The sequence below is a fragment of the Belonocnema kinseyi genome, chromosome 7 (assembly GCF_010883055.1).
Source record: "Belonocnema kinseyi isolate 2016_QV_RU_SX_M_011 chromosome 7, B_treatae_v1, whole genome shotgun sequence".
NCBI classification, from domain to species: Eukaryota; Metazoa; Arthropoda; class Insecta; order Hymenoptera; family Cynipidae; genus Belonocnema; species Belonocnema kinseyi.
Genome location: NC_046663.1, coordinates 110,488,314 through 110,504,980, shown reverse-complemented (window position 1 = coordinate 110,504,980; position 16,667 = coordinate 110,488,314). Strand labels below are relative to the sequence as shown.

Genomic DNA, 16,667 nt, shown 5'->3' with positions numbered 1-16,667 from the left:
TCTTTGTAACATTCAGAAACCTCTAGCTTATTTGATTTTTTTCTAAATTAATGCTTATTTAACTGTTCTTTAAGAATCAAAATGAAATACATTTACCTTCGAAATACAAATAAAAAGATTCAACAATTATAATCGTAACATTTCAAGTTTAAATTTGTCGCTCTGAAATCGTGACAATTCATTTTCAAATTTTTTACTATTGAAAATTGTTTTTTTTTTTATTTCCAAACGAAATAGATTAAAAATGGAATATTTTATACTGAAATAATACTTCAAAAAGATTTTAAAATTGAATAAAGGCGTTGATTTAAGAAGCCATTAATTCGAACTTTACACTTGTGTCACGACTAAGGCTTTGCAATTAAATTAGTTCAAATTTTAACGTTAAAATATGTGAATTATATCATTTTGAACAGATCTAGAATCACCTTGTAAAATCAATTACTGTTTAGTTTTTAATACTCGAACTGCAGTTTAATTTTCAAATTTACTTTCATTTTCTGATTTGTCCCGGTCGCAAGTCTAGCTTAATATTTAAAACAACTTTCATTTTTTTGAAATCGTAATTTTTCGGTTGTACCTTACGGGACAATAATTTTATTCTTTGAAAGATTTTCTACCAATCTCGTTGATAATTTCTACATTCTCATAAAAAATGAGAAGGTATTAGTTTTTTATGAAAAACAACTTTTTCGGATTTTATCAAATGTCGACGTTTTGAGGCCCCGTGAGTCAGAAAAACAAGTTTTTACGTCGGGGTCTGTTTGTCTGTTCGGCGTCGTCGTTGTTGTTGTCTGTAAACCGGATAATTTTCGAAAGATTGGTCCGATTGGATTGGGCTTTGACACACTGTTCGAGGGACCAAAAAGAAAGATCGAGTTTGTTAAACAGCCATTTTTGATAAAAATCCAATAAGTTGAAGATTTTTCAAAATTTTTGAGACCACTTTTTTCAAAATTTGAAACCAAAGTTAAAGGATTTTCGAAATCCAAAAAACCAAACGAAAATGGACATTTGAAGCAAAAAAAGCTTGATATGGAAAAAAGTCAAGAGGCGAAATACGCTACTTTTTCAAGGCCCTATGATTATTTTATCACATTCTCATCCAGAATGAGAAGAGTTTTATGCAAAAAATGATTTTCGCGAATTTCATTAAATTTCGACGTTTTGAGGCTCCTCGAGTCAGAAAAACAAGTTTTTACATCGGTATCTGTCTGTCTCTCTGGCGTCTACGTCGTCGTTATTGTGGTTGTGGTTGTCTGGATATTGGATAACTTTTGAAAGAATAGTCGGATTGGATTGTTGTTTGACACACAGATTTTTTTATTTTAAGAATTGTATGTAAATCAATATTTTTCACATAAAATTACCCTGAGTGACAGAACGAAATCGGAAACAATAAGAGTTAATTTATTCAGGAATAAGCTTTTTGAACAAAAGTGACCCTGAGTGAACCTTTAATATATATTTGTTAATTTTTACAAAAATCAGGCGTTATTTTCTTACAAAATAAATAATTTTGGGGGGGGGGTGGCAAAGGATCAAAAAATAAATAAAACTTGAAGTTGTATGATTTTAATTTGTAACTAAATAATTTGAGAGGTTTCAATCTTAAATTATCGAACACTTTCTATTCAAAAATTCAGACGAAATATTTAAATAGGTTTAAATTTGAAATTATTCAATATATTCTGAAGACTACAAATTTAAAATGTCTAAATTATTAAGGCTTTAAATATTTTTGAAATTGCTGTTCTGGAGACTAAATAACACTTATTCTTTTATTAAGAAATCACAACTAAAATTCTTTAAAAAAATTTTTTCAATGAGTTTTAAAAACCTTAAAAAAGGTCAGAGGTTTTAATAGTTCAATATATGTGATAGAATCTCTTTAAATATGAAATTAGTCTATACTTTTTCATGTTCGAGCTACAATTATTCCATTTTAGAGTTATAAATTACAGTCGTGAAAAACCAAGAAAATGTTTTGATTAATTTATATATAAAACAAAAAACCTTTGTATAATTCAATCTAAATGCAGCTGCAAAAATTTAATTAGAAATGAGTTGAATTCACGGTATAGTTTAAAAAGAAAACTGAAAGCAAAGGATCGACTTTCAAAAGAAGCGAAAGAAAGTGACTCGCTGGATTGCAAATGAACAAAGAAAATGGTGTATTTTCGCATTATTAAAATTTAAATTCAAACTTTTTCGCCTTTCAACAATTTCGAAAAATTTCGAAAAATTCTGAAAATTCAAACAATAAGGCTGTATTCTGAAAATGAAGAAATTTTAACGTTAAAATTCAAGTTCCTAAACTGAAGGCCTAAAAATTTGCAAATTTTACAATTAGTGTTGTAAATTGTATTGGTATCTTTAAAAAGTATAAATAGTTCTTAAATTAGTTTTTAAATTTTCTGCAGTTTACCTTTTTTACATACCTAGATGTCAAAAAAGCATACCCAATTTTTTCAAATTTTAATCACTTATTTTCTAAGAGAAAATCACCCCTGTTTACCAGTCACTGAAATGGATTAGAAAAAAATGGCCAAGAACCAGGAATAAAAATTGGATGTATAGCGAATTTTTAAATTTTTAATTGAGATTATCTTTAACTTTGTGATATCAAAAATTTCCATACACATTTCTTTTTAATAATACTGTAGGAAAAAATCAACAAGATAGAGCGCCGAAATTAAAATTAGAGCAAATTTTCTGCAATTCTATGGGGACGGCTCAAATATCCCGAAAAATAAAATTTCCGACTCGGTAAAACTCTCTGTCCCAAAAAATACAATTCCAAAACTAATAAAATTCCTGAACAGTTTATAATATTAACGAATTTGAAAATTCAAAAATAATAAGGCTCCCCAAATAAAATTGTTTCTTAATCAATATTAATTATTTATTAAAACTACGATAATAAAATATTGTTATCAAATTAATTTTTGTTTAATATTTAAAGCGTTAAAAATTATTGTTTGAATTTAAAATTAAAATTATACAAAAAATTTTACCAACAAATTAATATATAAAAACACGTGTTTTTTAATTAACATTTCGATTTTTCAGAAGAACTTTTGTGATTTAAAAAATACTATATATATTTGCAACCAAAATGTCTTATCCTGAAATATATTTTGTTTTAATTATTATTTTAAATTTAAATAATAATATTTAAATACTTCAAAAATTTAAAAAGTTGTTTCTTTGGTATAAATATTGGATTATTTCAAATAAAAAAAAAATTGTCAAAGAAAAATGCTTTCAGCACTTGTTTATCTTGAAATGTCTTTCTATAATCCTTTTTTTTAAATTAAAAATATGACTTTTCGAGAACATTTTTTTTTATAATTAAAAAAAGGCTGTAACGAAAACCTGTATCAAGCTTCAGACCTGAAAGGATCTGAAAAAATTCAGCGATACATACATGTCAAACTTTTCTAACCTCAATAAATTTTTCTACTACTTTATCGTCATATTTTACGAAGAATGAGAAAACAAGAATTCGACTTCGTAGTACGATGAGGGCAGCATCTCGATAGGGCAGAAAATGTGATGTCCTGTATATATAATTCCCCACTCCGACGCCCCGTACCGCATCTACGATTATCTTTGCTAGACATGCCATCCGAACTTGTCGAGCAGGGATGAATCCACGGGATGGGGGAGAATTTCATGAGTGGGGAGAGCCGCCATCTTACGACGTGTCATTTGATTATGCGCACGAGCGTTTTTGCGGACAAACTGTGCATGAAAATATAAACATGTGGGCGCTGCCACGTTTGTTGCGGGACATCAAAAGGTGGCGGAACTCCCCCTCATTACATCACCCCCGACATGGTGTGCCTAGTCCCTTGTTTCCTATTTCCATGATTCTTTCACATAATCAATTTAAAATTGTGTGTAAAATTACTGACCGGCTAATTTGGAATATTACAAAAGCTTTAATTGCAAAATTCATCGCTAGGTGGATTCTTACAAATTTTGGTAAACTTACTCCGATACACGAGAGGGTCCTTTTATTTCATGGACGTTGGAAACATGGGCCTAAGCATGCCATTGCGGGGTTGATGCAATGAGGGGAGGTCTACCATCTTTTGATGTCCCGCGACAAACATGGCAGCGCCCACATGTTTATATTTTCATGCGCAGTTTGTCGGCAAAAATGCTCGCGCGCATAATCAAGTGGCACATCGTAAGATGGCGACTTTCCCACTCATGGAATTATCCCTCCTCCTGTGGATTCAACCCCGCTGGGCCGAGTTAGGATGGCATGCCTAGTGACTAGCTTAGTCCTGTGTTTCTTATGTACATGTTTTATTTACATCCACTAGAGATGTAAAATTCAATAGATTTTTGTGTTCACTTTACAGTGTGACATAGTCATGTTAAAAAGTGACAAAGGATTTTCTTTTATTTTTGCTGACGTTTTGTATAACCAGTAGGTTACAAAAGTTTGTTACAAAAGAAAACTCAATTTCAAATAATCTCATTAGAATCATAAAACTTACCTTCAGCTTTGACTTTGAGAAGTTGAAAAATTAAAGTGGGCAGTGGAAATATAACAGGGCCTGGAAGTTTATTTATAACTAGACAAAGTTTAATATACTGATAAATTTTAAAGAAAAATATCACTATCACTGCCGTGAAAATGATCAGAAAGGGACCCATTTTCCCAATTTTTTCCACTTTATAAGATTCTCTTGACAATGCACGAAACTGATTGATAATTAATGTTTTTTTAGTATTATTTTAGTATAGGAAAGACAAATAACAATATATAGATATATCTGTATATGCGCACTGCGATACTTTTCATGCGATATACGTGGGTAACGTGGGTTGCGGATGGTTGTGATGTTTGCTTTTATTACGAAATAAAAATCTGGTTTTAAGGAGGGGAAACTTGATGTGTTCATGCAGAGAGGGGAAGTGAGGACCTATAGCTTCTTTGGTATAGCTGAAACCTGAAACACATGGAAAAATAAAGTGAATCCGGCAATGTTTGGAGGAAAATTTATTTCTTTGATCTTGCCCCAAAACACGGGATTTTTTGTTTGAAAAGGTGCGAAAGAGCAGGTAAAGTTCTGCGAAAAAATAAAAAATGTCAATCAACAGGTTATCTAGTAGTTACGGTTTAAAAAACTATATTTTTGTCGAAGATTTACCAAAAATCATATATTATTTTTGATTTCACTGTAGCTGGATTTGCATCGACGTATCGACATCTTATTAATTACGATTATTTTTATTAAATTTTTTCTCAAAAAGTTGTTTCTAATCTTAAATTTAATTTCTTTTACTATTCTGAATATAATTAATCAATCCCTGTCAAACCATCGAGGTTCAATCACATTGCATTTAATTGGTGGTTTCGGCGGTGGAACTGATGAAGGTAAAGATTTTGGTAAAAATTCACCAGGCCATATATGAATTATGTCCAAAAGAATTAGACCAGTCAAAATTCCATGCATTAAAGGTCCAACTATTCTAAATAATGTACCATGTGTTGGTGTTTTTTGAGGCCAAATAAATATCAATCGAGGAGGACCTAATGAAAATGCAAATGAGTCTTCATTTAAAAAATAATTTTAAAACATGCGGTGGGATTATTACAACTTTGGATAGAATCTTTAACGCAATAAGTTTTCTAAGTGAATTTTCATTTTTAATAAAAATGTTGTAGGTTTAATTTGTAATAATTTACTCAATAATTAACCTGCATATTTTCTGGCACTAGAGGAAGCAACATGATAGGGATTAACGCCTGCAGGTGCACTAAAATTTCCATTGAGAAATGTCTTCTTTTTTCGATATCTATAAATTCGAGTTCCTGCATTATAGCTTCGTAATTTTCGTCCTTCAAAAAACACCCTTTGGTCATCAAATTTTATTTTTCCGCTTTCTAAACTTTCTTGAAATGTTATACTGGTTCCAGTTTTAAGAGAACTGGAATCATCGATGAAACTACCACCTGATGGATGCACCAGGAAGGATAATTCCTCGGTTTTTCGGAAACTAAAGGGCGAAGAAGAGCGATTAAAATCAAATCCACCTAGATAAATAGTGTTTTTAATTTTATGGGACTCACGCTTGAATAATTTGACTCGTAGCACCATTTTCCACGTTTTTGAGCTCCAGGTTTCAGACTTTCGATTTTTTTCGAGCGTCATCGGTATGCTTCTAAAATTCTAAACCATTTTGCTTCCGTCGCTCAGCTATTTTATTTAACATCCTTGTTACTAAAATGTCAACCTCTCACATAAATTGTCAAGATTTGTAATGCGGAATTGTAACCAATTCTTAAAAACTCAAGTGAAATAAAAATTTTTTCTTTCTGATAAATATATCGAAAGTTTTCCAGTACGAATATAGCAGAGTATACATTCAATTGACTTGAAATTAAAAGTTTAAAATTAATCAGTAAAGTATATGTTTGGGGATCTATATTTTAAAAAGTTTTTCAACAAAATAAGTATTTGTCTTTGTGGGTTGATAAATTAGTTAGTTAAAATTCTCTTCAAGGTGATAAAAAATATGTTTTTTTTTTCTTATCTAAGAAGCTGCCAGATTAAGAAATAAAACTTTAGTATGAGCCAACTTCAAGTTTAAAAGAAACGTTAACATAAATGACATAAACAATAAAAATTGAGATAAAAAATTTTCGGGAATAAATTAATATTACTTAGTTTTTTTGTTGAAACTTTACAAATTTATAAGTGAAAAGGATAATTATGGCTGATACTCATTGTCACAGTATGTATTTTATTCTCTTAATTAATTTTCGTTTCTTTATTTTTCATCTTTATCATAAAATTTTCTGTTGTGCTTATTATTTTCACAGAACACAACGAACCAATTATCGAACCTACCCGTTGTTCAGGTAAGTCCGGAGAATTAAATGTACTGAAAATTAAATTTTGTGTAGCTTATTTGATGGTTAGGTCACTTACAAGTTTTCAAGTTCTTAGGTATTTATTCAATATTTTATATTGCTTAATAATTGAGAATTGTGAAATTTTAATTTAAAAAATTAAATTTTTACCCCTAGATGGACAAGATGTTTAAAAATAAAATTTTTAAAATGCTCTAACTAAAATTTTAGGTTGCAAATCGGATATAAAAATGTATAAAGAGTCACCATCTCCTGAGCTGGAAGATGTTGTTAATAAATTTGTGGATCGAAAGAGCAATTTGGCAAATCGTCAGCAGTACTTAAAAAATAAAGTGTCCACCCTCGAAAGGTCACTTCCAGCATTGATGGCCTTCAATATGTGGATCTCTGGTCAAAAATGTGAGGATGCTCCCATTTGCAAAATTCGAGAAATTATGAACAAATTTTCTCCGTATCCTGATCCGACAGAAAAACTTCTGGACAATTTGAAAACTACAGTCGAGGATCTCAATCGGGAGACTGCCGAGTTGCACGTACGCCCCGCTTGAATTCCCGAAGTTCTGGTAAATGTTTTTTGCCATGAAAACATTTCTGGTGAAAAAAAATCTCAAAATACTCTGCATTTCTCCGAAAATTTTCTATAATGTTCCAGATTCCAATTATCTATCATGTTTTCGTGTCTGGAACAAATGCATTGTTTTAAACACACACACAACAAAATAAGCATTTATTTTAAACTGTTATCAAATTGTAAGAAACTTTTTTAATCAGAAAATCGAACAATTTTTAGTAGCATATTTTGAAACTATGTACAACATTAATTTGCCAGTCTGAAATTTAACAAATATTTTATTGAAAAATTTATAAATTTCAAAATTTAATGTTTCAAACTTTCAAAATTCTCGAAATGAAGCTGTACACAACTAATTTTTTCTAATTTAGTCACTTCCAGATTAAATAATTAAAAAATAAAAAAATCGATTCGAATAATTTTTAATTGAAGTTTTCGAACTAGAACAATTCAGTACATTTGTATTGAAAACGTTAACAATTCAATAATTCTAAATATAAACTATTTCAAGTTTAAAAAATTCGCAATTAGACATTTTTTATTGCAAACCAATCTTTAGTTAAAAATGTTTATATTTCATCATTATTGAATCATTAAAATTGTATGTTCTTAAAATGATTAATTCACTTAAATTAAGTAAATCCAAAGTATGATGGCTAAAGACATTAAAAAGTCATTATTTTAAGCATTTACAGTGAATATATTTACATTTAGATATTATAACAAGAAAAAAAACAAATAATTAATACTTTCAAGAATTGAAATATGATTAATAGAAATTTTTAACTGAGAAAATATTGTCATTTATGAAAAAATGGGTCGTGGCTACGTGTACCAAAATGTTTGTACAAAAGACCGGATTACCCAGTGTCTTTACGATATCGTAAATAAGTCGTATGATTTGACGATGTCTTTACGATATCGCAGCCACCGAAACGACATGGACATAGGATGTCGTAAAGACGTCGCCAAATTTTGTGCCCACTGGGTATTTTGTTACATATAGCGGGACCGGGAAAGGGGCTATTTATACCGGAATTTCGGTACAAATAGCCGAATTTTTTGGTTCGTATAGAATGTAGACTATCAAAAATAGAGCCAATATTATTTATTTAACCCTTTCGATTACCGAGTTAGTTTTTTAACATCGCACAAGATGTGGCTAAAGTCATGAAAAAAATTGTCAAAAATTTCGTATTAAGAAATAACTAAATTTCTTAATCGAATAGGCAATCCTTTATGTTACAAATTAAGCTAACATTATTTGAAATCGTATAATTAAAAAAAATTAAGAAGTAATATGAAAAAAGTTCGTCCAAAAGTCAAACTTACCCAAATGTCCAAAATAAATAATATTGGTATGTTTTAAATTTGTTCACACAAAATTTGTTGTAATACTTGTACTTTCGTCCTTATAATAAATAAGTATATGAATGATAAAATTTCAGCTTCTATGTTCGACATTACAAATATGAAGAATTTCAAGTAGAAATAGTCAAAATTCCAACATTTTAAATCTGAACCATCCATTATTAAAAAATTGCAACCTTTTACCATTAAACAGTTCAAAATAGATACATTTACAATTAAACTAAAAAAAAATTTACCAATATCGGAAACCTTATACAACATTTAACCTGGATTATGTTTGCAGTGTTTGTTGCAAATAAAATAATTTTACTCATTGGAAAACATTTGATATATGTATAATGTAATGTAATTAATAGTTAAGACACGATACGTATTGGTATATTAAAACTAGAATTGATTATTTTACTTATATCTTTGCTTATAATAATTAATGATTATCTACTGTAGGGTGGCCCCCCCTACACATCAACAGTTGTACAAAGCTACCGAAGCAAAAAGTTATTGAGAAACAATAAATAATTTAACACAGCAATTATTTACACAAAAATTATTTGTACTAGGTTATTTCAATCTAAATTAATTTATTACAAAAAACTGGAATCTGAGATAAAAGCAGACAAGTGCAGAACATTTTTTTACCAGAGGTTTTCAGTAACAATTAAAATTACACAAAAGAACAATAAATTCCGACTTTTATTTTGGATTAAATGATTATTAAAAAAATGTAAGACATTCTCCTAGCTTTAATGCGTACTTTTGTAATATTAACTGTGTAATTAACAGTGATTGCATTCTTTATAGGAGAAGATAATAACTGCAGATGTTGATTTAGAAGAAAGTGGAATGGAATTAGAATCTCTAGAATTATCGAATAAAGAACTGGGAAATCAATTAGAAACTTTGGAAAAGGAAGTCGATCAAAAATCGACTTTGAGTCTTCACTCGATCCACTCTGAAGATTTAGTATGCCTGACTAGAATTCGACAACTCGGAGAAGAAGAGAGAAGTCTGAAATGCTGTATAAGGCAGCTTGAAGAAAAAGAAATGTTTTACAGAAAACAAATGGAATGTCTTTTAATGTCGAAAGAGTTCCAAGATACTTTGGGTGGAAATCAAATGACTAAACGAGTCAAGGAATTGGAAACTAGTGATAGAAAGTGGCGATGTACTTATCAAACTCAAAAATATAACATGCACCAGTTAAAGAAGAAAATGATTGAAAATGAACAAGAGCTTGTCAGTATTCATATTATCATTTAGTAAAAAGTTTCTGACATAATAGGAAAAAGGTTTTTCGTATTTTTCAGAGTGGAACGAATCAAAATCCAAGTTGGTCTGCCGATAAAAATCAGGAACGAGAAACTGGAGGAGTTGATAAACTGGTAATGGTAAATAGGAAAGACTGCATTTCCTGGAATAAAAATCTGAACAATCCTTTTTCTGGTGGAAACCCAAACTGCCCTCCTCGATATTGTTGTGCGCCTTTGGTTTCAAAACATCCAAGTTCAGAAAAAAAATCTTGCTCCTGTTCTCATGTCTCTCGTCTATATCCTAAACAAAATTTGGAACCAGGAAAGACCAAATTTTGTGGTGAGAATCCACTTTGTCAACCACCTTCTTGCGATAAAACTTCAGCCTCGTGTCCACCGATTAAATCTCCTTCTGGGAGAATTCCAACTTCTGGTAACGATGCAATTAAATTTCGATCCTTTAAAATTATCATTTTAAGACTCAAAAATAATACTGATTTAAATTAGGTGGAAGATTCTCGCCAAATCAGGCTTGTAAAAAAGGTCCTCATTCTAAAAAAGTAGGATGCAGATGTTCTTGCAAAGGAAAATGTGCTCGTGGAAAGTCAGAACTTCCCTGTAATTGTGGTGCAGAATCTAAAAGTAATTATCAACCGAAAGCTAAAAATAAAAACGTTCAGAATTTTGAAAGAGTCAGTAGTGATGATGAATTTTGCGAATGTGATTGTGGATGTAATAATGAAGATCATCTAGGAACTTGTCTTTTCAATTAATTCGCCAGACAAAATATAAAAAGAACGAAAGGAAGAATTTTCTATTTCAAGCTGAATCATTAATTTGTTTACTATTTATCGGTAAATAAACGATACACTATCAATAATCATCCACGTTTGGTAAATTACGAATCTAAATAATCTCACAATAGAAAAATATGTTATTTCTTATTACTATTTTTCACGCACTTAATTCAGTTTTTATCCCCTAATATTTGCAGGTTAAAACTCCTCGTGAAAAGGATAATGCTCGTTATCCACAGCCCTGAAAGCAAATAAAAATTGTTTTGTAATAGTAAAATACTAAATAAAAAATTTAATAGATGCAGAAAAAAAAGACTCACATCGACATGGCGCAGGCTCTCATTTTTTTATCAAATGTATGTATTTCTTTGATGTCATCTTCACTCAGCTCAAAATCGAAAACTTTCAAGTTTTCCTGCATACGCGTTTTGCTGACCGACTTAGGAATAGCAATGTGGCCTCGCTGTATCTAAAAATAATTTGTTGCCATTGTATAATGTATTTACTGATCATAATTCTATTTTAGAAAATCGTCGTTTACAGTAGTTTTATCTAATTTATATAATTACAAACTAATTTAGGAGATCGAATCCGTTTAAAATCAGGCAGTTTCTACACTTGAAGTTGCAGAATCTCTCGGGGACAAAATGTACGAAATTTTGGCTTTGTTTTTCAAAAAACCCCAAATTTGTTATCTTAATTTATTCAACTTTTGACCTAATTGAGATATTTAAGCTTTCTTTTCAGATTCTGGAAGAGTTTATCACCTTCTTTCGAAATCCGCGACAAAGTTTTAAAAATGTTAAAAATCAACAAAATGGCGGCGGTTTATCAGAAATTATTAATAGCCGAGGAAAATACGTTGTGAGTTTTATTTGGGTTAAATAACTTTTCTGGCCAGGAGAATTTTTTTTCATAAAATCTAACATTCGCATATTTTTTGCAAATAACGACAGATACGAAAAAATGGTGAGCAAATATTTTTCAGAGCTAAGAAAGTTCTACAAAAAGTTCTTTTACTAATTTATGGTATTTTGTATCATTTCCGAGAAAAATAAAAAAATTCAATTTCCATAAACATAAAAAATTCTCTTGACCTCAAGAATTGTTTAGCTTACATTAAACTTAGAAAATATCTTATTTATATAAACGAAAATTTGTAAAAAATATTTGTAAAAATAAAAAAGGCGAGGTTTGCCCACTTTCGAAGAAATTGCCCATATATTTCTAGACTTTAAAGTTATTTTCAAAATTTTATATATAAATGAATAATTGAAATTCTTAAATGTCTTTACTCATTGTTTCTATCATTCCATGATATTTGTATGTATCTAGAATGCCAGAAGCCCCTATGCAAATTTAGATTTACAGTAATGGGTAAATTTCGAAGAATAAATTTGACTGTCAAACGACAAGTGTATCCTGCTTTTGAAGCTGAGCATAGAAAAACAATTTATAATATAGTTAATAACAGATTTGTGCAGTTAAAAGAATGGGCTGCTCTGCTGCAACATCATTAAAAAACTTTTTAGTCAATTTGAAAATTCGAGTTTAAGAAAATTGATTTTCTGTCGATAAAGATTGTTTAGCCCACGTGAAACTTACAGGAAGTGTTCTTTACATTAACGCATATTATTTTCCGTATCTGTTGTTTGCAAGAAAAATGCGAAAATTCAATTTCACGAAAAAAAAATTCTACTGACCAGAAAAGTTATTTAGCACGCATAAAACTCACAAGGTGTTTTCCTCATGACAGCACAAATTCAACAAAAAATTATCGAAAAATATAAGTGTGGGTTTTTTAAGAAGATTCAAATACCAAATACCAAAAAATTCAAATACGCATAACTGCGTAATTTTTTCACAAATCGCAAAAATATGTATCGCCTAATTTCCTCAAAAACAAAACAAAAAAACAACATATTTCGTCTGTGAGATTCATCTTTGATTTTATCAAACTGATATCAATTTAATTTAATTTACCTGATAACGAATAATGACTTGAGCTACACTTTTATTATATGTGTCAGCAATTTTTTTAATTCTCTCGTCTTTCAATGGTTGAGGATCGTCAGGTTTGGCCCAGGATCTATCAGGAGAACCGAAGGGACTGTAGGCAGTTATAATTATTCCTTTGGATTTACAAAATTCCGAAAGTTTAACTTGAGGAAGGTAAGGATGACATTCGACTTGATTAACCACTGGTTTAATTTTGCAGATTTTCAAGATTCTCTCAACTTGTTTCGAATTAAAATTGCTCACTCCAATATTTTTTGCTAATCCATCCTCCACTAATTTTTCCATTGCCTTCCATGTATCCACGTAATCGACATCGGAACCTAGATATTTTCCATTTGCATCTGTGGGGAAACTCTCTTTGCCTTCTGCAATTAGAAAATGTTCCTTAATGGGATTCAAAAATTTTAATTAGTAAACTAAAATTTTGACTGGATGGTCAGTCAAATTTCAACAAAAATTCCAAGCTATTTCCCGTTTGTCCCGGTCAAAAATTACATTTTTCCCAGTTGAGTGTAAGGTGTTTATATTAATAATTATTCAATACTAATAGCTTTATTATACAAATTTTGAAATTAATTAAACATGTTAAAAATTCAAGGTAAAATATATAATTTAAATCATTGTACAAAAATATTTCAGACTTCAGAGCTCAAAATGCTTTCAAAAAAGTTAATTCCCAAGTTTTTAAGTAAAAATATATTGCCAAAAAGACGAATCTTTTAGAAGAAAGTTTAAAAAAGATGAATTTTTGATCCAAAAATTATGAATTTTCCATAGAAAATGATGAATTTTTTATCGAAAAAAAGACTAATATTTAATAAAATGGTTGAATTTTCGACATGAAAAAGATGATTTTTGAAAGAAAATAGTGAATTTTCAACACAATAATTATGATTTCAAACAAAGAGTAGAATTTGTTATAAAATGAGATGAATTCTGAACTTAAAATAATAAAGCAGACTTTAAAATGTTAAAAAATTAAGTTTTAACCATAAATGTAGTAGTATAAAATGTAGTAGAATTTTTACTTAATTCTGAACCAAAAATATATCTAATAGTAGACTTTTCAATAAAAAGAATTCACTTTCAACAAAAAATGGATAAATTTTCAAATCAAAAGGTATCCATAAATTATAACTTTGAAATGTAAATTATATGTAATGATTTATGTAAATTTAGATTTCCTATATAATGCTATATTAAATATCTAAAACCGAAGTTTGCGTTTTCAAATATAAAAGGAACTTTAGTATGTGAAAAATCCACCAACACATTCTTTAAATTCTTAAAATAATACAGTATAAAAGGTACATTTATAATTCGATATTTTAACGGGTATGGTTGGTTAATTCCCAAAATTCCCGGTCAGTAGCCACCCTGTTTTAAACTTAATTGTACAGGCTTCAATTATAAATTTAATCTGACCTTGGAAGGCCATGGGCCAATGAATAAGATACAAATCCAAATATTCAAGGCGAAGATCACTGAGAGTTTTTTTCAAGGCTGGTTCCACGAGATTTGGTGAATGTTCAGTACACCAAAGTTTGCTGGTGATAAAAACATCTTCTCGTTTGATAATTCCTTCCTTAAACTTTGAATTTAAGGCCTCGCCAATCTCTTTTTCGTTATCGTAAACAGGAGAGCAATCTATATGTCGATATCCAACATCGATTGCATTTTTGACGGCTTCTATGACTTCATTCGCCTTAGACTGATTAAACATTTTTTTAAATCAGCAATTATAATAATCATTTTCGTTTTTAATTTTATTAAAAGAGTGAAACCCCAAGAAAGAATTTTACTTCTATACACGGCGTCCAACTAAACTAGAAAAGTTTGCTTGACATGTCGCTAAAAAGTACCAATATACAAATTCTTTTTTTTCCTAGTGCCTGAAAATACTCAAAAATGGCAAACCCGAAATCCCAGCTGATCCCCTTTTTGATTTTAAAAAATAAAAAACTAATGTACGCTTAAAACATAGCCCAAACTATATATTAAACTTCAAAAATGTTTTTCCAGAAATATATATTTTTTTAAGTTGAATAATTATAATTATATAAAAAAAACATGAGGCTGTATATATGAAATCAAGTGATTAATGCATAACATTATATTGTCAATGGTGATCTTTTTATCGAAATAAATTATAACACTCTCAGCTTTTAACCCAGGGTCATCGACGAGGTCATTGTGAATAAAAAGGATCGCTTATTAAATTAATTGTCTGTTTATTCAAAAACTTCAAAATCTCATGGTGGCATACCTCTCTAGCTTGCTCAGACCACAATCCTAATCCATGCTCATCTTTTGAAAATATTGGCTAAGATGTTGAAGGAGAACATGCAATTTCAATGTTTTTGATGTTTCTATGGCCAACGGCGCTTTGCGTAACTCATCAATAAATTTTGTTACAATATCGCTCGATTCAACTCTTTGTAACGTAAAACATTTCATATTTAAAGTTGATTAATTTTTTTTCTAAACAACACATTTTTTAGTTGTATCGTATTTTTAATTTATTACTAAAAGGTAATTATTATTTTTTTTGTATGAGATCAATCATACCACCACGTCCTCGTCGTTGATCCTGGGTTAAAAGCTGAGAGTGGTATAATTTATTTCGATAAAAAGATCATCATTAAAAATATAATGTTATACATTAATCAATTGATTTCATATATACAGCCTCATGTTTTTTTATATAATTATAATTATTCAACTTAAAAATCATGTTTTTTATGAAATTATAATTATTAAACATAAAAAAACTTAATATTTTTAGAAAAACAATTTTAAAGTTTAATATATAGTTTTCGCTGTTTTAGGCGTAAATTTTCTGGTTTAGTTGGACGCCGTGTATATCTTAAGCTGCAGAATAAGTTGAAAATTTATTAACTATTTTTTAAGAACTATTCTAATAGAAAACAATTTTAATATAAAAAATAATTCACCACTTGTACTTTACTGGAAGATCTCCTTTTTTTTACAAGAGACCAAACATTTTTCTGAATTTATTACTTTTGGAAAAAATAAGAGACTATACTGTTTATTGTCATTCCTGTGGCTTATCAACCGGCTAACTATTGTTTAGTTAATTAGTTTATATCAAAGTCAATATTTTGTATAAAGTTGTGTGCTAGTTTGTTTATCTAACTTTTACTTTGTGGAATAAAATCAATTTCTAATATTTTATTGTATTAAATTGTATTTTACATTATTCATTTTTTATTTATATACCTGGAATAATCCAGAAATGGTATATTTTCAAAACGATATTTTTTTAAATTGAGAACGCTTTATATTTTATTTCAATTATTAAACTGTTCAATTTAACACCATTTTTTGTAATTTCGATATTTTGAGGATAAAACTGGTTCGATTACTGTTGTGGTGATTTTGTATGTCTATAACTTGTTAAAGGTTATGCTAACCTTCCATGTTCCCAGACCAATAATTGGAGCCTGATTTCCATTATTGAATGTCACCATTTCAATTTTCACCATTACGAAAAAGCAGGACTCCAGCGCCTGTGTATTTAAACCTTGGGAATGTAAAAAATATATTTACGATTTAAATAATACCTTATCAAACCACGTGACGCCAACAACTAAGACAACATTTTACCTAATTGGAACACCTCCTCTCAAGCCCCCCCTCCCCATATCAGGTGGAAACTAAAGAGAAGACCTGTTTTTGTTGCGCGCGCACTCTCCACGACTATTGACTTGAGCTTCGTATAAAAACTAAAGGTCGCTGAT

At 29.6% G+C, this 16,667-nt stretch overlaps 3 protein-coding genes across 6 annotated transcripts; 1 reads left to right on the top strand and 2 right to left on the bottom strand.

Moving 5' to 3' along the window:
* The first annotated feature begins 4,306 nt into the window (after positions 1–4,306).
* On the top strand, positions 4,307–11,237 carry LOC117176208. Of its 4 annotated transcripts, none has more exons than XM_033366334.1 (8): positions 4,307–5,068; positions 5,942–6,759; positions 6,848–6,886; positions 7,109–7,431; positions 9,642–10,076; positions 10,130–10,523; positions 10,598–10,944; positions 11,085–11,237. In XM_033366334.1, the coding sequence occupies exons 2-7, from the start codon at positions 6,738–6,740 to the stop codon at positions 10,861–10,863; spliced, it is 1,479 nt and encodes a 492-aa protein (XP_033222225.1). In that variant the 5' UTR covers positions 4,307–5,068; positions 5,942–6,737; the 3' UTR covers positions 10,864–10,944; positions 11,085–11,237. The 4 variants fall into 4 exon arrangements, with proteins under 4 accessions (XP_033222225.1, XP_033222224.1, XP_033222226.1 ...); XM_033366333.1 differs by having other exon boundaries at positions 4,307–5,082; XM_033366335.1 differs by lacking the exon at positions 4,307–5,068 and having other exon boundaries at positions 5,089–6,366; positions 6,564–6,759.
* LOC117176623 lies at positions 5,060–6,122 on the bottom strand. The gene is made up of 2 exons (XM_033366877.1): positions 5,723–6,122; positions 5,060–5,554 (listed from the first exon to the last, which is right to left on the bottom strand). The coding sequence occupies exons 1-2, from the start codon at positions 6,120–6,122 to the stop codon at positions 5,325–5,327; spliced, it is 630 nt and encodes a 209-aa protein (XP_033222768.1). The 3' UTR covers positions 5,060–5,324.
* LOC117176210 (aldo-keto reductase family 1 member B1-like) lies at positions 10,901–16,561 on the bottom strand. The gene is made up of 6 exons (XM_033366337.1): positions 16,534–16,561; positions 16,341–16,450; positions 14,332–14,617; positions 12,871–13,271; positions 11,208–11,356; positions 10,901–11,128 (listed from the first exon to the last, which is right to left on the bottom strand). The coding sequence occupies exons 2-6, from the start codon at positions 16,410–16,412 to the stop codon at positions 11,086–11,088; spliced, it is 951 nt and encodes a 316-aa protein (XP_033222228.1). The 5' UTR covers positions 16,413–16,450; positions 16,534–16,561; the 3' UTR covers positions 10,901–11,085.
* Between the last annotated feature and the right edge of the window lie 106 nt (positions 16,562–16,667).

Coding starts and splice junctions, on each gene's coding strand:
- LOC117176623 (XM_033366877.1), bottom strand. CDS start 6,122: ATGGTGCTACGAGTCAAATTATTCAAGCGTGAGTCCCATAAAATTAAA. Junction 5,555..5,722: donor TAGTGCCAGAAAATATGCAG/GTTAATTATTGA, acceptor CATTTTCATTAG/GTCCTCCTCGATTGATATTT.
- LOC117176210 (XM_033366337.1), bottom strand. CDS start 16,412: ATGGTGAAAATTGAAATGGTGACATTCAATAATGGAAATCAGGCTCCA. Junction 11,357..12,870: donor AAGTCATTATTCGTTATCAG/GTAAATTAAATT, acceptor AATTATTTTTAG/ATACAGCGAGGCCACATTGC. Junction 11,129..11,207: donor AGAGCCTGCGCCATGTCGAT/GTGAGTCTTTTT, acceptor ATTTGCTTTCAG/GGCTGTGGATAACGAGCATT.
- LOC117176208 (XM_033366334.1), top strand. CDS start 6,738: ATGGCTGATACTCATTGTCACA. Junction 7,432..9,641: donor GGGAGACTGCCGAGTTGCAC/GTACGCCCCGCT, acceptor CATTCTTTATAG/GAGAAGATAATAACTGCAGA. Junction 10,524..10,597: donor TGGGAGAATTCCAACTTCTG/GTAACGATGCAA, acceptor GATTTAAATTAG/GTGGAAGATTCTCGCCAAAT.